A 27,281-nucleotide genomic window follows, 5' to 3' on the forward strand; every position below is an offset into this window, starting at 1 on the left:
AGACAATGAGAGAATTAGACACTTAGTGAACAGCCATACAAATATACAGATAAAGAAAGATAGTTGCATGAAGGAGAGAAGAGTCCATCATACATAGAAAAGATAAACACCATTTTAATGATTGCTTGTAAATACCTATATTCTGATACCAAATAGATTCAGCTCCCTTCTACAAGCAGGCAATCACGTCCATCACTACCTACTTTGTCATCGATTTTCAAATCGGCTAACATAGATTTTTTCTTCAAACTCTATATTTCCTTCTTTATACGATGCTCTAATTTCAGCCCAAGTATTGCCCTTGTCATTGCGTTGTAAACAACTTTTGTGAAGTATAAAATTTCACATTCTAAGAAGAAAATGCGGAAGTGCCAAAAATGAGACATGACTAAGGATTTGACTTTTATATTGGTGTTATGATCAAACCAAAAACATCATCTTGTAAGTATATCAGAGTTCACAAACGCAAGTCCAAAATCGAAAGTTTCTGAATAGACAGAAGACAAAAATAGAGGATGCATAATCATCATAATTTATAAAACAAGAAATTATGTAGAGATTGTAGGAACAAAACAATATCATTAATATAAGCAAGAAAGCAAGCACAACCAAAAACATATCATGTGTTTATTTATAGCCGTAAACAAAGAACCAAACAAGTTGTGTATGGTTGCAAAGCAACGAATTATATGGGTAAAGAAAAAGATGGTGCACTCACATAGGCACATAAACTAAGAGTATATGGTCTTCTTAGTCTTAGTTTCATTCTCAGAAATAACCTGGACTAGAAGAAGGCTATATATAACCAAATCTGTGCCTGACAAAGATCATTAGAAAACCTAATCACCAACAAGCTGTGTTTTAAAAGGCGAGGCCTAGGCGCGCCTACGCTCAAGGCGAGGGTAGGCTCATGGTTCACTACCTCTAGTAGCTAAGGCGAGGCTATAAGGCAAAGGCGCTTGCTCCTTAGACGCCTTGACCTGAATCTCGCTTTGGAGCTTTGGCGCCTATTGAAATAAAAGGCCACAATTGTTAAAAGTTTATATATATTTGCCTTATAATGTTCCAAAATATATGCATATGTGATTTGGTTGCTAAAAATTAAAAACCCTATTAGAAATCGTGCATATAAATTACTTTTCACGTATCCAACCTTTCTCTCGACTAGCTTTTTCTCCATTCTCCATACTCTTTCTTCTTACTCTTCTTTCTTCAAACTCTTCATCATGTCTGATCCTTCTAAGCTAAGAGATCCAACATGGAAATATACGACTTCAGTTTCAGGTGAACATGGTAGTTTTATGTGTATCATTTGTAAGAAAGTCACAAATGGTGGAGTTCAACATGCAAAACAGCATATCGTTGGTGGTTTTAGGAATGTTACTGCCTGCAATCTAGTTTATGACTGTGTGAGGGAAGAAGTGAAAACTTTCATGCTTAACAAGGCTGAAGTTAAAGCCACTATATACGATGTGGAAGATGAAGATGAGGATGAAGGTCAGCCTAGTCAGCCACCTTCCAAGAAACGTAAGGGTCCAATGGTATAGGTATGTTCTTCCAACTCCTCATGATATCTTGAAAGGAAGAAAGGACATTAAAAAAAAGTTTTTGGAAAATCTGATAAGGAACTTAGGGACAAGGCATGTGCTGCTATTGCAAGGTGGTTCTATGATGCAGGGCTTCCGTTTAATGTAAGGGTCCAATGGATAGGTATGTTCTTCCAACTCCTCATGATATCTTGAAAGGAAGAAAGGACATTAAAAAAAAGTTTTTGGAAAATCTGATAAGGAACTTAGGGACAAGGCATGTGCTGCTATTGCAAGGTGGTTCTATGATGCAGGGCTTCCGTTTAATGCTGTTACTTTTGATAGTTTTAGAGAAACACTTTAATAAGTTGGTCAATATGGGTCTGGCGTTAAACCACCAACTATGTATGAGCTGCGGGTTCCTTTTCTGAAGAAGGAAGTAAAAGCACTTTTCATGAAGAACTTTTTCACATTCATTGCTCCTAAATCCTTTGGCCACTTGGAATTATTCCTTTAAACCACCAGTAGTTACTCGGTTTGCTACACTATTCATCATATTTGCGCAGTATCATAAGCAGAGGAAAAACTTGAGAAGTTTTGTAACTTCTCAAGAATGGAATGATTCCAAGTGGCCAAAGGATTTAGGAGCAATGAATGTGAAAAAGTTCTTCATGAGTGACAGATTTTGGCACAACGTGGTGTATGCACTCAAGTTGAGAGGACCTCTAGTTAAGGTTCTTAGGTTGGTTGACGGAGAGAAAAAGCTGGCTGTAACGTACATATATGAAGCAATGTATAGGGCTAAAGAGGCCATTGCTAGGACCTTCAATGAGAAGGACGAACAATACAAAGATGCATTTGTAATAATTGATAAGCGATGGGACTGTCAACTCCATAATCCTTTGCATGTTGCTGGCTACTTTTTGAATCCAAAATTTCAGTATAATGTAGAGTATGGAGTGAACTGTGAAGAGGTTGTGAAAGGTCTCTACATCGTTATTGGAAAGTTGGTTCCTGAATTGCAACTCAAGATAAGATAGACACGTAGTTCACGCTGTTTAAAAATGCTTTAGGGCTCTTTGGGATACCCATGGCGATAAGACAAAGAAAAATAAAAGCACCAGCTGAGTGGTGGTCTTCTTATGGAGGATCTACACCAACACTTAGAGACTTTGCCATAAAGGTTCTTAGTCTTACATGTAGTGCAACTAGTTGTGAGAGAAACTGGAGCGTGTTTCAACATCTCCATACCAAGAAAAGGAATCGATTGGCTCAAGAACGTTTGAATGATTTGGTGTTTGTTAAGTACAATCGCACTTTACAACGTCATTACAAGCTGAAAGACACCATTGATCCGATCATCCTAGAAAATACTGATGATTGTAATGAGTGGCTGGTTGGAAGAATGGATGAGAAGTCTACTGTTGACTATGTTCTAGTGTTTGAAGATGGTGACTTAACATGGGATGTTGTAAGCAGAGCTTCTGGAGCTGATGAGCCTAACTATCTTACTAGAGCCAAAAAAGCATTAGCACAATCTGCAAGTAGAGCTGAGAAAGGGAAGAATACAGCCTCAAGCTCCAATCCAGCTCCAAGACCATCTCAAAGGTCATCTACATCTCCACTGACTTTGATTGATGAAGATGATGAGAATGAAATTGAAGAAGATTTCAGAGGAGATGTTGGTCTGTTCCAACAAGTTGTTCTGGAGTTTAAAATCTTTTCCTCCCATGAAAATCACTTCTCCTTTCGAAATTCGTAGAAACCACCCAATGTGTGTTAAGGCATCAAGTAAACAAGGTAGAGACTAGATAGCGTCAAGTTGTAATAACCATAAAACGATGGAAATAAGAAAGGCAAACTTATGTAGTCTTCGTGGATAATCACGTTATATTTCGGTCTATGTGTGCCATATTTAACGAATACTCTGCTTTCTATATAATTGCTAAGTTATTGAATTAGAAAACCTGTTGTGTGACATTTACGAAACAAGTTTTGTATATAGCAAGACTAATCTACGAAAACTCTGATTGAAGGAGAGAACGAATGTACATACCGTAGGCAAAGATTCGGACTGTCTATGGCATCGCTCAAACCATACATGGCGATGGCGACAATTTTGAACCGTTTCGGAAACCGGCATACATGCCGATGGGCGAAGCAGGGCAATTTGGGGCAACCACGACTCATCCAAAATTGCCCACCGTCGATATCCTCCACAAACACCTTAACCATCTTTGATGACGGCATGGACCAAGTCGTTGTATTCCCGGAGACTATCTATCTTGACCATAATATTGTAATACATCACTGCTTCGTGGAAGAAAAACAGTAGAAAGAAACACTTGCTTGGTTACGTGACTTACGTCTAACAAACCATCTAATCTAATGATACGTTTTACGGATTCTCAAAATTTAGACCTGTTTGTTTGTTTCCTAATATCCTTCCCGAGATTTTGATCCGAATCGTCTTTTTGCTATTAGTCTTCTTTTCGGCAGACCATGCCCAACAATTATGCTTTCAAAATGGTTGTGATCGATAATGTAAAGTAGGTTTTGCTTTGGTTTTTTTTTTGGGGCCGTGAGGGATTTTGGATCCAGCCCAATACAATAAACTTAATACAATCATCTAACGTCATGTAAGGACACGTGTACATCCTCGAATTAGGTCTTTCTCACATCATCTCGTCGTATAAAAAGCTGCCGCCCCCCCTAACTTTGTTTTCCTGGGTACGGGTTCCAGATCTGAAAGCTCTGCCAGGCACCCCTCTATCAGGTACTTCTCTTCCCTATAATGATTCCTGGGTACGGGTTGTGAGACTCGTTTTTGAAGATTATGTGTGTTTTTTTGCATGAAAAATGGTTTTGAATTTTTTTTTCTTTTAATGTCATGGGTTTTGTCCCCACAATTCAAAGTAAATTTTGATTTAAATATATATTGTTAGTATAAAACTTTGATCTAATATACTATTGATTATTAGGTGGAAATTGTGAAGGTATCAATACGTATTGGAACAAAGTTTTATACTAACAATTTAATCTTATATGATGAGTTATCTTCGAATAATTGACATTGTTTTAAAAGTTTTCTTTGATAGTCTTTGATTATGCTATTAACATCAAATCAATTTATTTTTCACAATTTACTTGTAGATCTATTTATACTTAACAAGTTTTGGTTACAATAATGAATAATTGTAATGGGGTGAGGTGGGGTGAGGTGGTGTAGTGTCCTTACTACTTTTGGCCTTTTTTAGATTGTAGTTTCTGCAATCTTTTCTATTCATTCAATTTCTCCAAAACAAGTTTGTTTTAAGCAACTTTAAGCTGTATAAGAGATTTTTATTTTACCCAACTTAATTCATAGTACAATTTTAACTATGTGCAGCTATTTTACCAATAAAAATGACTCAAATCAATTTATCATTCCAAGTTGGTCAAATTGTCGAAGTGAAATCCTTTATCAAAGGATACCGCGGAGCTTGGTTTCGATGCAAGGTAATGCGGCTATCAAAACTTAAATGTAACTTTACTTCAGCATAACAAGAGGAGTTTCACCATTCTACTTCTTAACTTCTTAGTTCTTGAAAAAAACCTCATCTTTATTGTGCACTTAAATTTGTTTGGTAGTCACATCTTGCTACTTTTTGCTCCATATGGATATCTTACAAAGATCTATTTAACATCTTTAGGATATGTCTTTATTTGAGTGATGTGAACATGTCTTTACTTAGTCATGTCAACACTTGAGTCATGTAAACAATGCTATCCAAACAAAATTCAAATCCAAAACAAATCTTCTAAGATGTGCTAGGTCTTGTTTGGATTTTGTCTAAACATGAACCTTTGCCCAAAACTGATGTTCCTTACCATGAATACTGTGATATGTACATCTTATGTGTAGAACCAATTTATGTTTTGTATCTTGAATACTAGTTATAATAACTACATCTTAGTCATTGTTTGATGCAATGTTTGTTGATTACGCAGAGTTCTTATTAAAGTCTTTGTTCACCCTCTACTACATTCACTCTGTAGTGGCAATCCCACAAATCCAACTCTTGTGAGGTCTTCTTAGACTTCTGCCTTTTCTATTATATTTTCTTTTTGTTTTAGCTCTACATTTGTATTTTTTCTTATTTTAAAATTTCAAGTGGGCCGAAAAATTGGCCCATGTGTTGAGATCAAGTTCTTCTAAGACCTTTTCACTCAAAAGAACTGATCTTTTCATCTTTTTTGGGGTAGTCTTACAGGTCACTGGACCAAAAGCCAATGACCTATCTTCGTAATTAAAAAACAATGATCTTATTTGCAACTCAGTAGTTTTTATGTTTTAGTAGAATTTAACTGACTCTTGGGGTTTTGGATAGAATGTTCATGTTTTAGTATGCCATGTCCATCTACCTAGAAGCACAATCTTGAAGAAGACTCTTGATTAACATTTGATGTAAACACAACTATCATATTTGTTTCTTCAACCAATTCTTCTGTTCATGTTTTGGCATGCCATGTCCTTGTGGTAAAACATACCAATCCTTGAGCTATATATAAACTCTTATTCTAGCTCTCCATGAACGATTGGTGTCTTTCCACTTGTCCTTGCATGGATCCTTGATGGTAGTTCTGTAAATTAGATAGTTTTAGCTATTATTCATCTTTTGATGTTAGCCAATTGCATCATTCACAAAATTACATTCTTCAAATTTCTTGGGAGCAATGTCTTCACGATCGGACCGGAAGGCAAACCAGACTACCTTCTGGGTCACCAGATCATCGGTTCAGCCGTGAGTCAATTGATTATGATTTGTTTACTAAATTTATAGAAATTATATAGTTTTATAAAATACTAAAATAAAAATAATCATACCATAGCTAAAAATAAAAATAAACTAAGAAAGTGAAGGACCCTTTTGAATAGAAAAAAAAAAGCACTAAGTAAAAGATCATCACTAAAATATATTAAAGAACATCATCTCCATCACAACAACCAATCTCTGTTGTCTCTATCACCATTGCCTCCGTGTTCTTCAGGTGGCATAGTGAATTCTTCATCAAAATCTGAAACATCTAAAAATTACCTAGTTTAATCAATATATTGTAGAAGAAATTTCTAAAAGATACCATAAGATTTTTGAGGGTTTGTGTCTTCGTGATCTTTGGGATATTCCTCAGCAAGAGCATTCTCTAATTCATCATATTCAAGTTCACCTGCTTCTTCTTCTTCAACGATCCAAAACTCTATTTTATCAATAGATTCGTAGTCAACAGGATCATATGATCTTTTTCTTTTTGACCTGTACATGTAAAACAAAGACGAGATACCAAGCGTCGATAGCTCAATTGGTAAAGACTCTCTGGCAAAGTCTAGAGGTCGCTGGTTCGAGGGACGCTTGGGAGGGGACCATATAAAATACTCTGGTCCCTGGCCTGAGGGGATGTACGGGCCTAAACCTGGAATCTCTTAGTAATTCAAAAAAAAACAAAGACGAGATCATTACATCGAGAACAAAGACTCACGAGATCGTATTATTTAATGATAGTATGATACTCAACTTTGTTGCAAACGTAAATTGTAGTGAACAAAGACGAGATCATCAAGTCGTTGATGCTCTAATATATTCCTCTTCTTGGTATGAATCCGCTCAATCACACTCCAATTGCGCTCACATCCAGATGCAGAAGCAGTTTGACTAAGAATTCTTATTGCTAACTTTTGCAAATTAGGAGCATCATAACCAAAATATCTCCACCATTCATCTAATATATCAATTAAATTATATCATACTACTTTATATATATATAACGTAAAATGCAAGTCAAATCCATGTTTAATAACTTACCTGGCTGAGATGTTTTGCTGCAAGTAAGAGCCATATTAGGAGAAAAGCTGCCTTCACGTTCTCTGTAAGACCTAAGCTCTTGAACAAGCTTTGTTTTGCTGTTCTCTGTTTGCTTTCCAATTAAGCTCATCAACCCACTCATAACTTCAGGTTTCTCACAAACTGAAGTTTGATCATACATGAAAGCTGGGTTCAAATAGTACGCTGCAGCATGAAGATCATGGCGCAACATACGATCCCATCTTCTATCAAATACTTGGGAGCTTTAACATAGCTTTAGACTTGATAACTCTTTTAGACGTGGTTCTGCTAGTTCTAATTTAGATCCTGAACTCTCCACCTAAATCTGTATCAGCCTACACATCATTCTCATTGTAACTTTGACATCTCCACCTAAATCTGTATTTCCGGTGTCCCATCATCTCCGTTTTGTTTTCAAGATCTTTATAGCATTTATTCTCCTGAATGCATACACAATACACTCACAATTTTTTATTAATGTTGTCATATTTGAGATGCTTTTTTCTGTTATTACTAATGTAATATTTCAACATCTTTTGTTTTTTAATGGTCTAATAGATAACGGATATAACCAATGAAAGTGGAGAACTTAGATATAAGCTAAAGTATCTTGACTATCCAGGCGAAGGTGAGTTTAAATCCTCCATTGTATATTTTTAATTAACTCTTATCAATATTTAATTAGCTTAACAATCTCTTGTACATTATATATATATGTTTCAGCGATAGATAATGCGCTAGTGTTTGAAACGCCTGAAGGTGGGACGGAGAGTCAACTAATGGTTCGTCCCACGTATCCACCACATTATCATGAAAGTGAATACCTTAATCTCAAGAGTGAGACAGAACCTCTTGTCGTCGTTCATGATACTTGGAAAGTTGGAGATTTAGTTGATTGGTGTAGAGATAAATGTTACTGGTCTGGAGAAATTGTGGGTATCCAGGGTAAGCAATTATGTCAGGTATGTATGAAACAGCTTTCTATACTTCTTCAATCTACGCTTTTTTTTTTTTTTTTTGATGTGTAAAAGTTTTTAAAATATATTGAAAGGTGTTTGTAAGGAGTGTGATGTAACGTACATAGACTATTATTTTTTTTTTTTTGTCAACTAACGTACATAGACTATATGAAACTGCAAATAATTTTTTTTTTGTTTTTTGCAGATTGAGTTGCTTCCTGAACCAGAGGGTGAAGGAAAGATTTATCGAGGTTTGCGCAAGAATTTGCGTCCACGGTTGGATTGGTCTGTTGAAGATGGTTGGAAAGTGCCTAGTACTGTGGTTAGTTTTCATTTCTTATATGTGATTTTGTATTTGTTTTCGAGATTTATCTATGGAGCAACACCTCAATTTACTCGATTCTTAAAACGTTTATAACTCCATTTTCTTGAATATGAATCATTTTAAAAGTAATGTTTCTGACTTCGGTATCCTCATTATAACATGTTAATGTTGTAGGATGGGGAAAAGTGTGCTAAGCTTGTGAAACCTAAGAATGAAGGTTAGATTTTCTATCTAAATGAACGATTTGTCTCAAATGGTTACTTGTTTATGAATTTATTTGGTTTTCATGAATATATGGAAGCATTTGTTTGACTTGTTTTTATATTAGATGAAGAAATGGAAGATGTTGCCGAAACCGGAGAAGAGCAAACAAAGGAAGACACACAGCAAGAGCAAGGCGACGAAGGTCTTAGACTAAACATCATGGAATCAGATTCCATTGAAGCTGCTGTTTTGGACATAGAAGAGCTTATTGTTCGACTTGGGTGGCTAAAAGCCAAACTGGATCCTGATCTTGGAGAAGGTGCAAAATCTTATTGGAAGTATGAAGATCACCGCCCATCTTCCTCGGGAAAGTGAATTCACAATCATATGTATGTGATATCCAAATCCGAGTTGGTTAGATTTGATCTTTAGACTTGAAAACACACTTATGAAGTATGTTATAATCTCACCTTTGTTTTATTTATTTATCAGAAGAAACTGAAGTTGTTTGTGAAGAATGGAGTAAAATGGGGTAGAGACATACGTGAGTAAGAGGAAGCCAAAGTATATGAGTAGGTTGTTTATATCTTTTCCAAAAAACCCTAGAATGTTTAAAAACTAGTTTCAAGTTTTGTACATATGTTTTAGATTTTGTTGGAATTAATCGAATTTGTGCTTGATAGACATTTCTAACTGCTTGACACAAAATGTCTTTTAGAGTGAATTCTTCTCTTCCATAGATCATCTCAGCAACCTGCTTGGCTCTTCTCCATAAATCCGACTGTTTTTGTCAAAAGGAGATTGTAACACCCTGGTTTTAGGATATCCGGTGGTGCATGCAAAAAAGTTAAAAAAGACTTGATTTGGCCGCATATATCACTAAATCACTAAAGTGCACTAATCTTTTGGGTCAACTATGTGAGAGAACTACATAGTTAAGCGGTCTTAAGCTATTGGGTCAACTATGTGAGAGAACTACATAGTTAAGCGTTCTTAAGCTAGACCAATTACAAGATGAGTGACTTTCTACAAGTGATTGTTGAAACCGTACGAGTGAGGACAAAACTCGGAAAAGATTATGTGGTGATTTGTAAAGTAAGTAAAACATGTATTTAAAGCCTGCCGAACGTAACGTACGTCGGATAGGGATAGACTCAAGGACCTAGAGAGGAGGTGGGGCCACTAACAGGTCGAGTTTGTGGCATTACATGTGGTATCATAACCGAATCTAAACGAGTGTGCAGTCAAGACGGACATCGTCGGGGGTGACTGCCTTGGTATGAACTGTTAGTGAGGTAAATTGTAACAACTCGGTTTTAAGATATACAGTGGTGCATGTGGAAAGATTAAAAAAAACGGATTTGGCCACCTATGTCAAAAAAATGAACTTATATTTTCGGTCAACCATCCTAAGATGATATATCATGGTTTTTGTGGTTTTTAACCATGATATAAGTGTGTTTTTGAGTCTTTTGATTTGTTTTCTAGATTGTTATTGAGTCTTTATAGGTTTAGGTACTCATTGGCACGGATGGAACACAAGGGAGTTAAAAGAGGATTATTTGGAGCATAATCAAAGCATGAAGGCTAATCAACGAAGCTCGGAGACGAGATCAAGACTATGCATCGACCGATGCAATCTCAGCATCGATCGATGCAGTTGCCACAAACCAAACGGAAGTTGTTTCCACAAGCTTTAGAAGATTTACAAAATTTGCTCAAGTTTCTCTTATTTGCAATTAAGGCCCAAGACATGTTTTAGAGTATTTATAGGATTTTTATGGTCATTGTTTAGACCTAAGTTTTATTCTGCAACCAAAAGAGATATTGAGAGCTTTGGGAGAGACAGATATGAATTCATCTGTAGAGAGAAGATTCTTGAACTCCTTTCTTACTTCTTAATATCAATTGCTTATTATTCAGAAATATGTTTTGTTCTACATTAAATATGTTTGAGTAGTTTGTTTGTTGGGTTTAGGATTTTTCATAGGGTTTTTATGGTGCATTAGATCTGATATTTTAGGATTCATTATCTGCTATGATCTTCATCTTATGTTGTTTTTCATATTAATTCTTGATTGATCACCTAGAATTAATACCTAGAAAAATAAATTGATATGAGAATATAATTCATTTTCCTGATAAAACCTTTTGATGAACAAAATTATTTCTTGCAAAGAGATTTGATTTAATAATTTTGTGAACAATCTAAACTTGTTTTTAAAGCTGTTTTTTAACCTTGAATTTTGCAAAGAGATTTGGATTTTCTGGTTTTAAATTTAGATAATATTTGCAGTGAGAACTGATTTATTTTACAAGAGTGTTTAGAGTTCTAGATCTGATTTTTAATTGCTTGAATCCTATTATTTGACTGATTTAATATTTCATAAATTCCTGAGAATTTCCCTAGGCCTAGCTCTTTGTTCCCTTGAATTTACAACACCTTTAAATTCTGTTTTTGCATTGTTTTTAATTTAATAATTTGATTTAGCATAATTAAAAGATTAATAAGTCTATTGTGTGATCTAGAGTCTCTGTGGATTCCACCCCTAGAATATTACAGCTGCAAGAGAAGCCTCTAGACCACATTGAGCACTTCGAGGATATAGTTACAAGCATCAAGGCTAATGGAGTCACTAAGGACTATCTCTACTGCAAGGTATTCCCCTACTCTCTTGGTGGGGAAGCTTCTCATTGGCTAAGAAAACTCAAACCAGGATCTCTGACAACCTGGCATGACATCAAGGTGGCGTTCTTGAACTACTTCTACGATGATGCGATGTCTGATGAGCTGAGGATTAAGCTTTCAACATTTAGACAAGGACCTGCTGAATCTTACAAAGCTGCTTGGGTGAGGTTTAAGGCATATCAGTGAGACTGTCCGCATCATGGGTTCTCAGAGGTTCAGTTGATTAGTATCTTCTTCAGCGGGATTGACTAGAGGTATCAGATGGCTTTGGATGCTGCTAGTGATGGGAACTTGAAGACAAGGTACTCAGATGAGGCTGAAAAGTTGATAGAGAGGCTAGAATCCAGCAACAGTACTAAGAATGCAGACTTAGAATGGAAAAGAGCACATGAAGGGTATGATTCAAATCAGTTTGCTACAGTGAATGCCAAATTGGATACAATGCATAATCTTCTTGTTGGGAAGAAATCAGTCCATTTTGCTGAAGATGTTGAGATTTTTGAGCTAGAGCCACAAAATGTAGAAGAAGATGTCAACTTTGTATATGGGAATCAAGGCCAAAGGTTTGGAAATCAGCAAGGCAACAGGTCTTTCAGTGGAAACAACCAGCACAAAAACTATCAGTCTAATTCTATAGGCTTCATTCCTAAGCAAGATTATCAGAAACAACAGCAGAGCAGTGGTTACACCAGGACCTATGGCAACTCCTCTTACCAATCTCCTCCTCCTAAGACAACTGAAAGTAGGATGGAGGCAATGCTTGAGCAGATTCTTCAGGGACAGGAGCAGTTGACAGTGACATTCAATGGAAAGATTGACAATGTCTATACTGAGCTTACTAGCAAATTTGATTCATTGAATGTCCAAGTTAAGAAGCTGGAGAACCAAGTTGCACAAACTGCTGGAGCTGTGAAAAGGCAAGAAGGATTCTTACCAGGAAGAACTAAATCAAATTCGAAGCACTCTTGGAATGTTGTGACCTTAAGGAGTGGTAAGCAATTACAGTATGAAGCTGAGAAGAAGCAGAAAGCCAAAGAATTGCAGGAACTGATCGATGAGGATGTTGAGCTTGATGATCCGGAACCAGCATCGACCGATGCAGCTGCAAAGGATCGATCGACGCAACCCTCAGTGGTCGTAGAAGAATTGACTTTGCGAGACAGCATCGACCGATGCAATTCAAGCATCGACCGATGCAACGTCCAGACCGAGAAGGAAGTTACGAAAGCTCCGATTCCAGTTGCTGAGAGAGTTTATAAACCTAAGGTTCCTTTCCCCAAGAATCCAAGGAAGTCTAAACAAGAGCTTGATGATGCTAAGTGTAAGGGTATGATGGATAAACTTATTGTGGAGCTGCCATTGATTGATGTGGTTAGAACTTCTCCAATGTTTAGGAGATATGTTAAGAGGATCGTGACTAAGGATTTGAATGCTGAGCAGGGAGTAATGATGACTTCAGCCCAAGTTAGTGCCATCATTCAGAACAAGATCCCAGAAAAGCTTCCTGATCTAGGTAGTTTTGTTCTTGATTGTACAATCTTCAGTGAAAGGTTTGCAAGATATTTGTGTGATCTTGGCTCCAGTGTCAACTTAATGCCTAGATCAGTAGCACTCAGCCTTGGGATGACAGATTTCCAACCCACCAAGATTACTCTTATCCTTGCTGACAGATCAGTTCGGTATTCTTGAAGATGTTCCAATTAAGATTGGTAATTGTTTGATACCTACTGATTTTGTGGTCTTGAAGTATGAAGAAGAGCCTAAGGATCCTTTAATCTTGGGAAGATCATTCTTAGCTACTGCTGGAGCCATTATTGATGTCAAGAAAGGACAGATTGGTCTTAATGTTGGAGATTTGCATATGCGTTTTGGCATGGATAAGCTGGTTAAGAGGCCAACCATAGATGGTCAAACTTTTTATGTGGATACATTGTCTAATCTTGCTGAAGAGATTTTCAAGGAGCTGCATCCTGAAGATCCTCTTGAGAGAGCATTAGTTGCTTCTACTGAAGAAGCTGAGCATTTAGATGACATTGCTGTTGGGTATGTCAAGCTACTAGATGTTAATGAGCAAGTAAAGAAATTGGTTGCACAAGAGGAATTAGTTGGTACTTCTTCACAAGCTGAGAAACTATCTGATTGGAGTCTAGAGAAAGCTCCAAAACTTGATCTCAAGCCACTTCCTGCAGGTTTAAGGTATGCATTTCTAAGTGAGAATTCTTTTTATCCTGTTATTGTAAATGCTTCCTTAAACAGTGCAGAGCTCACTTTATTGCTAAGCAAGCTGCGCAAGTTTCGCAAAGCCCTTGGCTATTCTCTTGATGATATTGCAGGAATTTCTCCGGACTTGTGCATGCATAGGATTCATCTTGAGGAGGGAGCTAAGACATTTATTGAGCATCAGAGGAGGCTAAATCCGAATTTGCAAGATGTTGTCAAAAAGGAGATCATGAAATTGCTGAATGCCGGGATTATCTACCCAATTTCTGATAGCAAATGGGTTAGTCCAGTTCATGTTGTTCCGAAGAAGAGTGGAGTTACAGTGGTGAAGAATGACAAGAATGAGCTGATTTCGACACGGACAATCACCGGACACCGGATGTGCATTGATTACAGAAAGCTGAATGTCGCAACAAGGAAAGATCACTTCCCGCTGCCCTTCATTGACCAGATGCTTGAGAGGTTAGCTAACCATCCATACTACTGCTTTTTGGATGGTTACTCCGGGTTTTTCCAGATTCCGATTCATCCCGATGACCATGAGAAGACGACTTTCACTTGTCCATATGGTTTTTTTGCATATCGCAGAATGCCTTTTGGTCTCTGTAATGCTCCTGCGACATTTCAGAGAGGTATGATGTCCATCTTCACAGACATGATTGAAGATTACATGGAGGTTTTCATGGATGATTATTCTGTATATGGGTCTTCATTCAAGAGTTGTTTGGATAATCTCTGCAAAGTGCTGGCTAGATGTGAAGAGAAGCACTTAGTTCTTAATTGGGAGAAGTGTCATTTTATGGTTAGAGATGGTATAGTGCTTGGTCACAGGGTTTCAGAAGCTGGTATTGAAGTTGACCGCGCTAAGATAGAAGTGATGACAGGTCTTCAACCACCAGATAGTGTGAAGTTGGTAAGGAGTTTTCTTGGACATGCCGAGTTCTATAGACGCTTCATCAAGGATTTCAGTAAGATAGCTAGACCACTTTCAGCTCTACTATGCAAGGATCTCAAATTTGAGTTTACTGATGAATGCCGTTTAGCCTTTGAACAGATTAAGCAAGAGTTAGTGAGTGCTCCTATTGTTCAACCACCATATTGGGATTTACCTTTTGAGGTAATGTGTGATGCCAGTGATTTTGCAGTGGGAGCAGTGCTAGGACAGAGGAAGGATAAGAAACTTCATGTTATTTACTATGCTAGTAGAACACTTGATGATGCTCAAAGGAATTATGCAACAACAGAGAAGGAGTTGCTAGCAGTAGTGTTTGCTTTTGAGAAGTTTCGTTCTTACTTGGTTGGATCAAAGGTGATAGTTCATACAGATCATGCTGCACTCAAATACTTGATGGAGAAAAAGGATGCCAAGCCAAGGTTACTAAGATGGATTCTTCTTCTTCAAGAATTTGACATTGAGGTTAAGGACAAGAAAGGGATTGAAAATGGAGTAGCTAATCATTTATCAAGGATCAAGATAGAAGATGATGTTCCAATTCATGATTCACTGCCAGAAGAGAATGTCTACTTTGTTGATATTGGTTCTCAAGTTACATTGCTGCAGTCTCGGGAAATTTTGCAGAGTCGTGGCAATGCATCGATCGACACATCTGGTGCATCAATCGATGCTTCATCTTGATACGAACAGGACTTGGCGATTGCATCGACCAATACATCACTAAGCATCGATCGACACTTGGTCCAGGAATCGTCGGGTTTTGAGTTTGACGACGACATAGCTGCTGTAACTACTTCTGATCAACCATGGTATGCTGATATCGCGAATTACCTTGCTGCTGAGGTGGAACCAGACAAGTTTACAGGGTATGCTAAGAAGAAGTTCTTGAGAGATCTTCGGAGATACTATTGGGATGAACCTTACTTGTATAAGCATTGCAGTGATGGAGTTTACAAAAGATGTTTAACAGAAACTGAGGTACCTGACGTTTTGTTTCATTGTCATGGATCTAACTATGTCGGACATTTTGCTACATTCAAGACAGTTTCCAAGGTTCTCCAAGCAGGCTTTTGGTGGCCAACGATGTTCAAAGACGCTCATGAGTTTGTATCAAGATGCGATGCCTGTCAGCGGAAGGGTCAAATCAGTAAACGGCATGAAATGCCACAAAACTTCATTCTTGAGGTTGAAGTGTTTGATTGTTGGGGCATTGATTTTATGGGACCATTTTCTTCTTCTTACAAGAACAAGTACATCCTTGTAGCTGTTGACTATGTCTCCAAGTGGGTGGAAGCTATTGCAAGTCCCAAGAATGATTCTGCTGTGGTTCTTAAGCTATTTAAGACCATTATCTTTCCACGGTTTGGAGTGCCTTGGATCGTTATCAGTGATAGAGGTAAGCACTTTATTAATAAAGTGTTTGATAAGTTGTTAAAGAAGTATGGAGTTCAACATAGAGTGGCCACCCCATATCATCCCCAGACTAGTGGTCAAGTTGAGGTTTCTAACCGTCAAATCAAAGAAATCCTTGAGAAGACAGTGGGTGTTACTAGAAAGGATTGGGCAGCCAAGTTAGATGATGCAATTTGGGCAAATCGGACTGCATATAAGACACCACTTGGTACTACACCTTCTCATCTGCTTTATGGGAAAGCATGTCATCTTCCAGTGGAGTTAGAGCACAAAGCAGCCTGGGCTGTTAAATTGCTGAATTTTGATGCCAAGACAGCTTCTGAGAGAGGGTTGGTTTAGCTGAATGAGTTGGATGAGTTTAGACATCATGCATTTGAGAACTCTAAGCTATATAAGGAGAGAACCAAGGCTTATCATGATAAGAAGATCATCTCCAGAAATTTTGAGCCTAATGACCAGGTACTTCTGTACAACTCTCGCTTGAAGCTGTTTCCAGGAAAGCTTCGTTCTCGCTGGTCCAGACCATTCACTATCCAAGAAGTCCGCCCTTATGGAGCCATTGTGCTGCTTAACTCCAAGGGTGAGAAGTTTATTGTCAGTGGACAGAGGGTAAAACACTATTGGGCTGAAGCCGGAATACCAGACGGACACATTGTGCGTTTGGATGATGCACCCTCTGCCTAATCCGATGCCAAGTCAAGCTAATGACTTAAAACAAGCGCTGAGTGGGAGGCAACCCACTGGTAGGATTTTAATTACTTTTATTTTTATTTTTAGGATTTACTAACATATTAATTTTTAGTTTTGAGTTTAAGTGATGCAGAAATCGTAAAACAATCAACGGAAGTGGCACTGCATCGATCGACACATATGGTGCATCGGTCGATGCATAGCTCGATGATGTTAATGGATCAGAGGTTTAATGGGCTGACGGGTTTGACAATAATCGAATTTTGGTGGGCCGGATTAAGCTCAGTTGCATCGACCCAACGTTTGCATCGACCGATGCAACCTCAGCATCGATCGATGCAACTTAACCTAAAGTCGCGTTTTAAATCCCCCGACTTCGTATTCTACGCCACTCCACACTGAAACTCGAAACCGACGAACACAACCTTAAATCGACCATATCTCCCTCGATTCTCTGCCGAATCCAACGATTCCAAACACCATTTTTCTCGAAATTCTCTCCTCTACTCGATCCAATACTCAGTTTTCCGATTCAGAATAATGACGACCCGAAATCGATCGAAGAGACTTCGGCCCTCCACTTCCGCTGCTGCTCCGCCGCGCCTCCGCGACTCTCCACTGCCGGTGACTCCTCCTCCTGTTCCACTGAGCCCAATCCGACCACTTCCAGCTCCTGATGCACCTTTTCAAGCCACATGTCATGACCCACAGCCAAGAAGAGAAGGATTACGGATTCCGCCACAACATGTTTGGCCAGGACGTCCAATTGAAGAGGTTAAGAAGATTCAATATATCAACAGGCCGCTACTTGATGCTTGGGGAGAGTATGAGACTATGTTTTACAACGCTTGGCTGAAAGTTGAGATCAAGCCAACTCGGTTTGTTGATCCTGCTACTATGCAGAGGCTTGGGATACATGATGAGGTATTGAGACTTCTGGAGAAGATTGGACTTGGGACCATGTGCACTCACCACTATGACTTGTATCCGGAGCTGGTCCGACAATTCATGGCTTCAGTCCGCCTTCTCTTCCAGAACGAGCAGGTCCCGAAAACTAGTGAAGGAAGGCTGTCTTTCTTCATTAGAGGAGTTCGATATGAGATTTCTTTACGCGACCTTTGTGACATTTACGGTTTTAGTAGAGAGCCAGAGGGAGTTTCACTTCCAGGAGAGTTTGTAGATGTCTCGCATCTCTGGTCCTACTTCGGTACTGGCGATTATGATTCCCGAAGTTCCACTATGACTGATGTGCGGCATCCAGTGCTCAGGTATATTTTTAGGGTCATAGCCAACACTATTTTGTGTAAGATGGAGCCTGGGAAGATGAGAGTGAGTGTGCTGGAAATGATGGCATATGGGATTTATGATTTGATTGCTGAGGATGATAGTTGGGTTGACCCTGAGAGGGTTAACTATGGTGCAGTGTTTGCTTCTCATTTGATCTCTTTGAAGGTCAAGGCTTTTGGGTGTGGGAAGACAGAGTATGTTGGGAGTCTGCTTACTCCTATTTTCCAGCGACTGCGTATTTCTACTGATTCGGTTTCCGTTTGTACTGAGAGGTGCGTTATTGATGAGGAGCATTTGAGGAACTCTACTTGGATGAAGAGGGAGATGCTATGGCGTTTTAGGGATTCTACTTGTACTCATCTGATCTGATTGCCACGACCAGACCTCACCACTATCCGAGAGGATGCAGTGCAGTTGCGTTTTCTTCCTCCTGCCTCTGATTTTGTTATACCATCACCTTCCCGTCGTCAGAGAGTTGCCGCACCTGCTGAGCCACCTGCTGCCGGTTTTGCTGATGATCACCCTGCTGGGGGTTTTGAGTTCGGTTCCTCCTCTGGCACTACAACGATAGATTTCCCTGAGCCACCACAGCCTTCTACTACTATGAGTCGGGGAGCCTACCAGGAGTACCAGACATCCACCATGCGTGCCATCTGGAACGCGATTGGTCGATTGTCTCGGTGTGGCTGCGTCCGTCCCACTAGGCACAGATCACGTTCTCCTCCCCTTGGTGGAACGAGCGGTAGTGATGCAGATCTTGCTGATGGTGATGCTAATCCCAAGGATTGATCCTATTTCTGTTTACGGTTTCTTTTATCCTTTTTCTCTTTCACTTTGAGTCATTTTTATTTTTCCTTGAGTCAGTTTGTCCTTTGTTTCAGATTGAACTTGTATTGCATTATGAACCATTATCTATCATGTTGCATTTAATGTTGTGTTTGAGTGATCCTTAACAGAGCTGCCTTCTATGAGAGAAACACAACTAACATGCGGCTAACATGATTCAACGTCGGACTATTGGACGTTTTGGCTTTGCATCGATCGATGGAAACTTTGCATCGGTCGACACAGAGGCTAACAGTTGGTAACACGCTTCTGGTTCATTTGTTCACTACTTTTTCAATTTGATTTTTGTCTCTTAGTCAATCTCAGGCTTGACAACACTGGGCACAGTGTTGTTTAAGTCTGGGGAGGCTAGTTACTAACTAACTACTTTTTTTTTCTTGTGTCTGTTGTGTGTCTGTCAAAACCATATTTTTGAGTCAAATTTTTAAAATTTTTCTTTTTGGAATTAGGATCTCTAACTAATGGTTTCTGTTCTTTGGCTAACACTCTTATGAATCTTGATTATGCTTGATCTCAGAACTGAAGTTTGGAAAAACTATGAGCTGTATCAACAATCCTGAAAGCCCTAATTCAAAGGATATCTGGTTAAACTAACATTGTCTCAACTTTTATCAGGATTTTAACCGGACTTAGTCTCTTACTTTGGGGTTGGAAATCAGTGGACTATACTTCTTCTTCGGGCCGTTCTCTTCCCTTCAGTACTTAAAAAAAAAAAGGAGAGATGAGAAAAAAAAAAAAAGATGAGATGATTTTGATCAGTTTAGAGAGGTAGGTAAATTACATGTGACCTCATTATTCTATTCTTCAGTCAAATGATCACACAAAGCTTGGAAGCGAGGGGTAGGTAAATTCTCAATGACCCCGGTATTCGCTTACATCTTTGATTATTCAGAAAAAAAAAAAAAAAAAAAAAACCAATCCCTTGGAAGTGAGAAAAGGGAGAGGAAAGGAGATGTATGAAGAATGTCTTGGCCTGAAGAGAGTCCATATGCCACTGATCGATACACCAAGGTAAGAACTCACGTGTATTTGTTGTACTTTATGTAATGAGATGACAATGGTGAGACTAGAGATTCCTAAGGATTGTGGGATTTGAGTAAGGAATGTTGATGCTTCTCAATTGACAAAGTATATCAAGTAAGTTCTGAAGATGAAGGCGATGAAAAGTGCGAAAAATGGGTACCTGCAGTTGAGTGAATTCCATGTTTTCAAACCTCTTTCACAGGTCTAAGTTTCTGTTTTGCTTGAGGGCAAGCAAAGGCTAAGTCTGGGGGAGTTGATATATCATGGTTTTTATGGTTTTTTACCATGGTATAAGTGTGTTTTTGAGTCTTTTGATTTATTTTCTAGATTGTTTTTGAGTCTTTATAGGTTTAGGTACTCATTGGCACGGATGGAACACAAGGGAGTTAAAAGAGGATTATTTGGAGCATAATCAAAGCATGAAGGCTAATCAACGAAGCTCGGAGACGAGATCAAGACTATGCATCGACCGATGCAATCTCAGCATCGATCGATGCAGTTGCCACAAACCAAACGGAAGTTGTTTCCACAAGCTTTAGAAGATTTACAAAATTTGCTCAAGTTTCTCTTATTTGCAATTAAGGCCCAAGACGTGTTTTAGAGTATTTATAGGATTTTTATGGTCATTGTTTAGACCTAAGTTTTATTCTGCAACCAAAAGAGATATTGAGAGCTTTGGGAGAGAAATATATGAATTCATCTGTAGAGAGAAGATTCTTGAACTCCTTTCTTACTTCTTAATATCAATTGCTTATTATTCAGAAATATGTTTTGTTCTACATTGATATGTTTGAGTAGTTTGTTTGTTGGGTTTAGGGTTTTTCATAGGGTTTTTATGGTGCATTAGATCTGATATTTTCGGATTCATTATCTTCTATGATCTTCATCTTAGATTGTTCTTCATATTAATTCTTGATTGATCCCCTAGAATTAATACCTAGAAAAATAAATTGATATGAGAATATAATTGATTTTCCTGATAAAAACTTTTGATGAACAAAATTATTTCTTGCAAAGAGATTTGATTTAATAATTTTGTGAACAATCTAAACTTGTTTTTAAAGCTGATTTTTAACCTTGAATTTTGCAAAGAGATTTGGATTTTCTGGTTTTAAATTTAGATAATATTTGCAGTGAGAACTGATTTATTTTACAAGAGTGTTTAGAGTTCTAGATCTGATTTTTAATTTCTTGAACCCTATTATTTGACTGATTTAATATTTCATAAATTCCTGAGAATTTTCCTAGGCCTAGCTCTTTGTTCCCTTGAATTTACAACACCTTTAAATTCTGTTTTTGCATTGTTTTTAATTTAATAATTTGATTTAGCATAATTAAAAGATTAATAAGTCTATTGTGTGATCTAGAGTCTCTGTGGATTCGATCCCTAGAATATTACAGCTGCAAGGCTGTTAGTATCATTAGGGTATTACAATTTGAGCATATCATAAGACAATTTCACAGTTAGGCGTACTTATGCTAGAACAATTTTAGGATGGGTGACTTTTTGGAAAGTGATTGTCGGAATCTTGTGAGTGAATAGAAAACATGGGAAAAAATCACGTGGGGATTTCTAGGATCCGTAAAACAAATCTTTAAAATATCTCATACGTAACATATGGAACATCAGATAAGGATGTGCTTACGGACCTAGATATGACATGGGGCCACTAAGAGATAGCGCTCATGGTGTTACAGAGACTACTTCTAAAAAATCTCAATATCACCACAAAAACAACATAGCATCTCGCTTCACCATAGAGGTTGATGTCCAAGGTCATTTGAAAACACTCAATGGTCACTTACTTGAGAGTTTATCACTCTAAAATCGGCTACAAGCTTATTCCAAATGTTGAAAAGTATAAGCGAAAAGACAGAAATAATTTTGTATAATTACTTAGTCTTGAAATTTACAAGGACATCAAAACATGTAGAGAACGAAGAACTAGCTATTACAAAAAAAGGTTGCGTGAAGGAGAGAGAATGAGTCCATCGAGTAAAGAGAATGAGTCCATCCTACATGGAGTACAAAGAAACCACATTGATGATTGCGGGTAGATAGCTATATTTTAACATTCCCTCTCAAGGTTGGCGGGGTAATGTCAATCAAGCTACAGTTTCCATGAATGAAGTTACATACCTTTGAATTTCCAGCTTGCGAAGATGTGTGCAAGCTAATCAATAGTAGGTTTCACACCAGAGTATCAATTCCCTATGCAGTTGTAGTACAAAGGGTTATCAATCAAAATAGTTGTATGCTAGCAGATAAGATGTGATCAAAACAAGGCAAGTCAAGCCAATCAATAATGGAGGTTTTATCTAACAACCTAAAGTGAACAGAAATAAGCAAATAAAAATAAAGAACTACACGACCAAAATACTGGATGCAAGCAATCGCATACCGGATCGAGTAGGGGGTCGGGTAATAATCGAATAAGAAAAATATCAAAAACAACTCGAGGTACTAAAAGATGCAGGTAATCGAGTACCAGATCGGGTTGGTGATCGAGTTGATGTAAAAACTGTAAAAAAAAAAATCAAAATACGAAAACTCCTAAGGATGAGGTAATCAGTTTATAAGTATTCCTAATCAATCTACTATGTTTTACAGGCCTCAAGCAATCTACTCCCTAGACAATGAATTTCTAAACCTTGCTACTCCACTCTCGTGGTAGAAACAATCAACTCTAGTCACTCCCTTACCCAACTCTCGTTGGAGAAGCATGACCAAACAAGCATTAAATTCCAATCTATTATTGTCAATAAACTCCTTACACATCTAATCAGGAATTTCATCAAGCACCTCTCAGTGTGGAAATGCCTAAAATATAATCCCAACCTCTCAGTTCGAAAATAGCATTAAGACCACTAATCCAGAAGGGAAATTTCATAAAAACAATAAATCTAAAACATCCTAACCGATTAAGAACACTTACTAGCATCTCTAGAAACATTGGTTCATTACTTAGATCTCATGGAAATCGACATAAACAGAGAAATAAATAAGAATTGCATAATAAAAATGTTGAAACAATAGTGTATAATCGAATGCTTGAGAAAAACGAAAAGTAGTAAAATACAAACTGGAAAAAAATGCAAGTCTAAGAAAAATCTCTCAAAAAGTGTAAAATCGGCTTGGAAATCCCTTTCGGTGGCTCTCGCTCTCCTCTCAGGGTTTTGTGGCTTTTGAAATAAGAAAGGGTTTATATATGGAAACTATTTGACATAGCCACACCAGCTGTCATCTGAAGCATCTACACGAGGCTAGGGTCAAGCACCTCTTCAGGTTGGGCTTTGGGTGGTTCTTCTTGTGCTTAGTTCCACTAGTTTGGGTTAAGGCGTTGGGTTGTTCTTATGCACGATCGCACCTTCGGGTTATGGCTCGGTTGACTCCTCATTATTGCTCTCTTTTAGGCTCCAAAACACATGTTTTCACCCAAAATGCAACAATGCAGCAAAGAATAGACCCTAAACATCCAAAATGCAGCTATCTAAGGTTAATGACCTAAAAATGCTAAGAATAGACTCTAGACAATGCAAAACATGACTAAAAAGATGCCTAAGGTATAAAATAGAGATACATCATTAATCGACTTCTTGTGTAAGTAGGAATTATGATGTTAAGCTCCACTTTCTCATGGATAAGATGATAATCCACTTCAATATGCTTGGTATGTTCACTAAAGAAAAAGTTGAAAGCAATGTGTATGTGAATTGCAGCCAGGTTGTCACAATGCATAGTGATCAGTAAAATAGTCTTCACTCCCAAATCCAGAAGTAACAACTTTAGCCAAATAAGTCCATTTGTTGTATCCGCTATAGCTCTGTATTAAGCTTCTGCACTAGACCTTGACACCACATTTTGCTTCTTTCAAGAGACAAGGTTCTCACCAACAAACTTGCAATAGTGTCAAGTTGATTTCCTGTCATACATGGAGGGGAGAAAAACCAAATTAATTATTGCTTGTAAATAACTATATTCTAAGACCAAATAGATTCAGTTCCCTTCTGCAGAAAAGGCATCCCGTCCATCACTACATACTTTGTCAACAATTTTCAAATCATACCGCTAACATAGATCTTTTCTTCAAATTCGATAGTTTTTTTCTTTATACTAAGCTCAGAAAAGACGGTTTTTTCATACCTGGACAATTACAGTATGTTTGATTCATAATATCAGACTACTAACTATGCAAAAACATACATTGACTTTTAAAATATTTGAATTTCATACCTGACCCTATTGATTTTGTGTCTAAATATACAAAAACTTGATTAATTACTAACTCATGTAAATAAATGCACCTAAAGGGATTTGAACCCATTACCTTAAGCATTTATGGGTGCATCTTAAACCATTTTGTTATTTTAGTTTTTATGTCCTTATATGAAATGTTAAATATTTATATATATACATGTGTTCTAAAGTTTCTAGAAAGATAAAAAATAATATATTTTTGTTCATGGTTTGTTTGAATTCAGGTATACCCGAATTACCAGAACCCAAACAGGTAATACCCGAACCCAACCCGATATTATAAAAAACCCGAAAGGGTTCTATATGTCTAAACCCGAAAACCCGAATTCCCAGGGCTATGTGCAGAGATAGCAAAACGATGTTGTTTTGCCTTAACTGAGAATGTGAAATTTTGCCCGTAACAACGTCGTTTTGCATTTGTCCCCAAATCTCACTCTTTTATTCGCGATTCATTTCTTTCTCGCTAAAGAAAAAACCCTAGAATTTGGGGCTTTGGTGATTTTTGGTGAATTGGAAAAGATTATTGCGTCTAAAGTTGATAGTGATGAACCTTGATGTTGACGTTGAGATGGGAGTCGAAGAGCCAATTCCCAGAAGATAAAATTTAGATTAACATTTCTAAATTTTTTCATGACAGATAATTAGTGGCTGAATATTTGCATAGCATGATAGATAATTAGTGGGACTCTTTATGTAATTCCAGCTTGAGTTGTCAAATCCTGAAATTCACACAATTTTCTTTTATTTTTCATCTCTAATGATGCTACTTTCCAGATCTACCATGGTGGAAAGTTTGTCAAAGCAGAAGGTAATGTGATTACATATCATGGAGGTGAGACTCACACTCTTGAATGCAAGCCGGAAGCAATTTTTACAAACATGATGGTGTATGTTGGGGTTGCTTTGTTTGGGCATAGGATCTGGCACAAACTTCCATATGAGATGTTTACAGAATTGAAGCTGATGTATTATTGATCAGAAAATTCCCAGAGAATGTGTATAGCTGCGATATGGACAAAATCATTTGATCTCTATGTGGAAAGGATGAGATTTCTAAAGCAGGTAATGATGATAGAGCTCTTGAAGCAGATAATGAGAATATAGTTGTTGAAGTAGGCAATGATTGTAATGGTGAAGAAAGAAAAAATGATGATAGAGCAGGTTATTATAGAGGCGGTGATGATGATGAGGAAGATGATGTTAGAGGTGGTGATGATGAAGATGAGGTTTGCGATTCAGAGGCAACTCCTCAGAATTCAGATGATGAGGATGATGACCAAAAAAATATTATGTTCTTAAAAGGCAGTGTTGAGATAAGATTGGGGCAGGTATTTGACAGCATACCTCTATTCAAGGAAGTTGTGGTTCATTATGCTCTTAAGTCAGGAACTAATGTGAAATACACAAGATGAGGTTATGAGAAATCTAAAGTGGGATGCGCTCTTGGTGGTGGTTGCAACTTTTGAATCTACTGTTCTTTTCAAAAAGTAAACAACATGTACCAGGTCATGTCATGCGATGATGAGTTCATGTGTCCCAAACAAATAGCAAGGTAATGAAGGATGGAGTCATTGCTAAATTATTACTGAATGACATTGAGAAATCCTAATTACAAGCCAAAGGCAATACAAGATGTATTTGAGGACCGTTACAACTTGGTCAACCATACAAGATGAACATGATGAACAATTTGCTAGACTAAAGGACTACCATCTAGAACTCATTAAGTAAGTTCATCTCCTATTTATAACTTTTTTTCTTGTTACATTTTAATTGTTTACTATTAATTTTTCTTCTTATTTGTGAATTATCTAATTCGGGATCAACTGTGGAGGTGGGGACAATAAGAACTGATAATGGTATTGAAAAGTTGGACAGATTCTATGTCCGCTTGGCAGGACTCCGGAAGACATTTCATTGTCAATCCATAATTGGGATAGATGGCTGCTTCTTTTAGAACAATTTCAAAGGTCAACTATTAGCAGCTATAGGAAGAGATGCCAATAACCAGTTATATTCTGTTGCATGGGGTATTGTGCCAATTAAAAATACGGATAGTTGGATTTGGTTTATTAAGCTTCTAAAAACATACTTGAATTCTGGAGATGAAGAAGGGTTTAGTCTCATCTCAGACAGGCAGAAAGTAAGTTGACTTCATCTAATTGTACGGATAATATATAATATGAGTTTAGTATCAAATTCTAATGCTAATATATAACTTTATTATGATAGGGTTTGCTTATTGAATTGGAACAAGATTGCCCAACGTATAACATCGAACATGTGCTCGCCACATATATGAGAATCTTAGGAGAGCATATCCAGGAAAAGAATTGCCTAAACACCTATTTTGGACTGTTGCAAAATTTTTTAATGATGCGCACTATAACAAAGCCATTGGAGAACTGAAGAAGTTTGATCAAAGTGTTTATGAGGCAGTGATGATGAAGAATCCTCAGAATTGTACCTGTGCTTTCTTCAATTGCACATCACTGTGTGAAAATGTGTCAAACAACTTCTCAGAGTCGTACAACAATACTATCAATCAAGCAAGAGAGATGCCATTGGTAGCAATGTCAGAGACCATAAGAAGACAATGCTTGATGCAGAATGATATGAGAAGAAAGAAGGCTGAAAAGGATAAGGGAAAATTCACTTTGAAAGTGGCCAAAACAATAAATGAAGAGCATAAACACATGAAGTATTGTCATGTAATTCCTTGTGGCAATGGCCATTATGAAGTGGCTGAACATGTTCATCATGGTATCAAGGTTGATATGAATGCAAAAACATGTGCATGTAGAAGGTGGAGTATGACAAGGATTCTTTTGTTGTAATATTTTGTGAGTAACTGGAATGAAGAAAAATCAGAAGCCTGAAGATTTTGTTAATTTTGACTCATTATTGACATCAAGATGTGTTGATCAATACAATGAGCCACTGATGGGAGTTAATGATATGCACTTTTGGAAGAAATATGGTGAACAAGACCTTCAACCACCACTTAGAAAGAAAACGAAAGGTC

The 27,281-nt window shown here is 37.6% G+C and overlaps 3 protein-coding genes, 1 non-coding gene and 1 pseudogene across 7 annotated transcripts; 4 read left to right on the plus strand and 1 right to left on the minus strand.

Annotated features, from left to right (window-relative positions):
• Positions 1 to 1,131: 1,131 nt before the first annotated feature.
• On the plus strand, positions 1,132 to 2,566 carry LOC147935267 (uncharacterized; annotated as a pseudogene).
• Positions 2,567 to 2,601: 35 nt separating this feature from the next.
• On the plus strand, positions 2,602 to 3,288 carry LOC147935268 (uncharacterized). Its single transcript, XM_087472932.1, has one exon. The coding sequence runs from the start codon at positions 2,617 to 2,619 to the stop codon at positions 3,286 to 3,288; it is 672 nt and encodes a 223-aa protein (XP_087329058.1). The 5' UTR covers positions 2,602 to 2,616.
• Positions 3,289 to 4,190: 902 nt separating this feature from the next.
• LOC104725718 (uncharacterized) lies at positions 4,191 to 9,561 on the plus strand. Of its 4 annotated transcripts, none has more exons than XM_087474975.1 (8): positions 4,191 to 4,302; positions 4,915 to 5,024; positions 7,946 to 8,015; positions 8,111 to 8,349; positions 8,552 to 8,668; positions 8,846 to 8,888; positions 9,000 to 9,264; positions 9,371 to 9,561. In XM_087474975.1, the coding sequence occupies exons 2-7, from the start codon at positions 4,932 to 4,934 to the stop codon at positions 9,248 to 9,250; spliced, it is 813 nt and encodes a 270-aa protein (XP_087331101.1). In that variant the 5' UTR covers positions 4,191 to 4,302; positions 4,915 to 4,931; the 3' UTR covers positions 9,251 to 9,264; positions 9,371 to 9,561. The 4 variants fall into 4 exon arrangements, with proteins under 4 accessions (XP_087331101.1, XP_010442730.1, XP_087331102.1 ...); XM_010444428.3 differs by having other exon boundaries at positions 4,234 to 4,302; positions 9,368 to 9,561; XM_087474976.1 differs by lacking the exon at positions 4,915 to 5,024 and having other exon boundaries at positions 4,251 to 4,302; positions 9,368 to 9,561.
• Positions 9,562 to 11,663: 2,102 nt separating this feature from the next.
• On the minus strand, positions 11,664 to 11,770 carry LOC147935269 (small nucleolar RNA R71). Its single transcript, XR_015573459.1, has one exon. It is a non-coding gene; the product is annotated as a small nucleolar RNA R71 (small nucleolar RNA).
• Positions 11,771 to 22,469: 10,699 nt separating this feature from the next.
• On the plus strand, positions 22,470 to 27,093 carry LOC147935270 (uncharacterized). Its single transcript, XM_087472933.1, has 7 exons — positions 22,470 to 22,475; positions 25,031 to 25,088; positions 25,319 to 25,417; positions 25,496 to 25,584; positions 26,214 to 26,399; positions 26,489 to 26,523; positions 26,568 to 27,093. Exons 1-7 carry the CDS (start codon positions 22,470 to 22,472, stop codon positions 27,091 to 27,093), a joined length of 999 nt encoding a protein of 332 aa, XP_087329059.1.
• The last annotated feature ends 188 nt before the right edge of the window (positions 27,094 to 27,281 follow it).

The sequence above is a fragment of the Camelina sativa genome, chromosome 11 (assembly GCF_030686135.1).
Source record: "Camelina sativa cultivar CO46 ecotype springtype chromosome 11, ASM3068613v1".
Lineage (NCBI taxonomy): Eukaryota > Viridiplantae > Streptophyta > Magnoliopsida > Brassicales > Brassicaceae > Camelina > Camelina sativa.

What these genes read in the sequence shown, in the direction of transcription:
- LOC147935268 (XM_087472932.1), top strand. Translation starts at nt 2,617, where the DNA reads ATGGCGATAAGACAAAGAAAAATAAAAGCACCAGCTGAGTGGTGGTCT.
- LOC104725718 (XM_087474975.1), top strand. Translation starts at nt 4,932, where the DNA reads ATGACTCAAATCAATTTATCATTCCAAGTTGGTCAAATTGTCGAAGTG. An exon ending in GAGCTTGGTTTCGATGCAAG is followed by an intron (nt 5,025 to 7,945) that starts GTAATGCGGCTA and finishes ATGGTCTAATAG; the next exon opens with ATAACGGATATAACCAATGA. An exon ending in AGGGTAAGCAATTATGTCAG is followed by an intron (nt 8,350 to 8,551) that starts GTATGTATGAAA and finishes TGTTTTTTGCAG; the next exon opens with ATTGAGTTGCTTCCTGAACC.
- LOC147935270 (XM_087472933.1), top strand. An exon ending in TGTGATTACATATCATGGAG is followed by an intron (nt 25,089 to 25,318) that starts GTGAGACTCACA and finishes TTTCTAAAGCAG; the next exon opens with GTAATGATGATAGAGCTCTT. An exon ending in TTGGAACAAGATTGCCCAAC is followed by an intron (nt 26,524 to 26,567) that starts GTATAACATCGA and finishes TGAGAATCTTAG; the next exon opens with GAGAGCATATCCAGGAAAAG.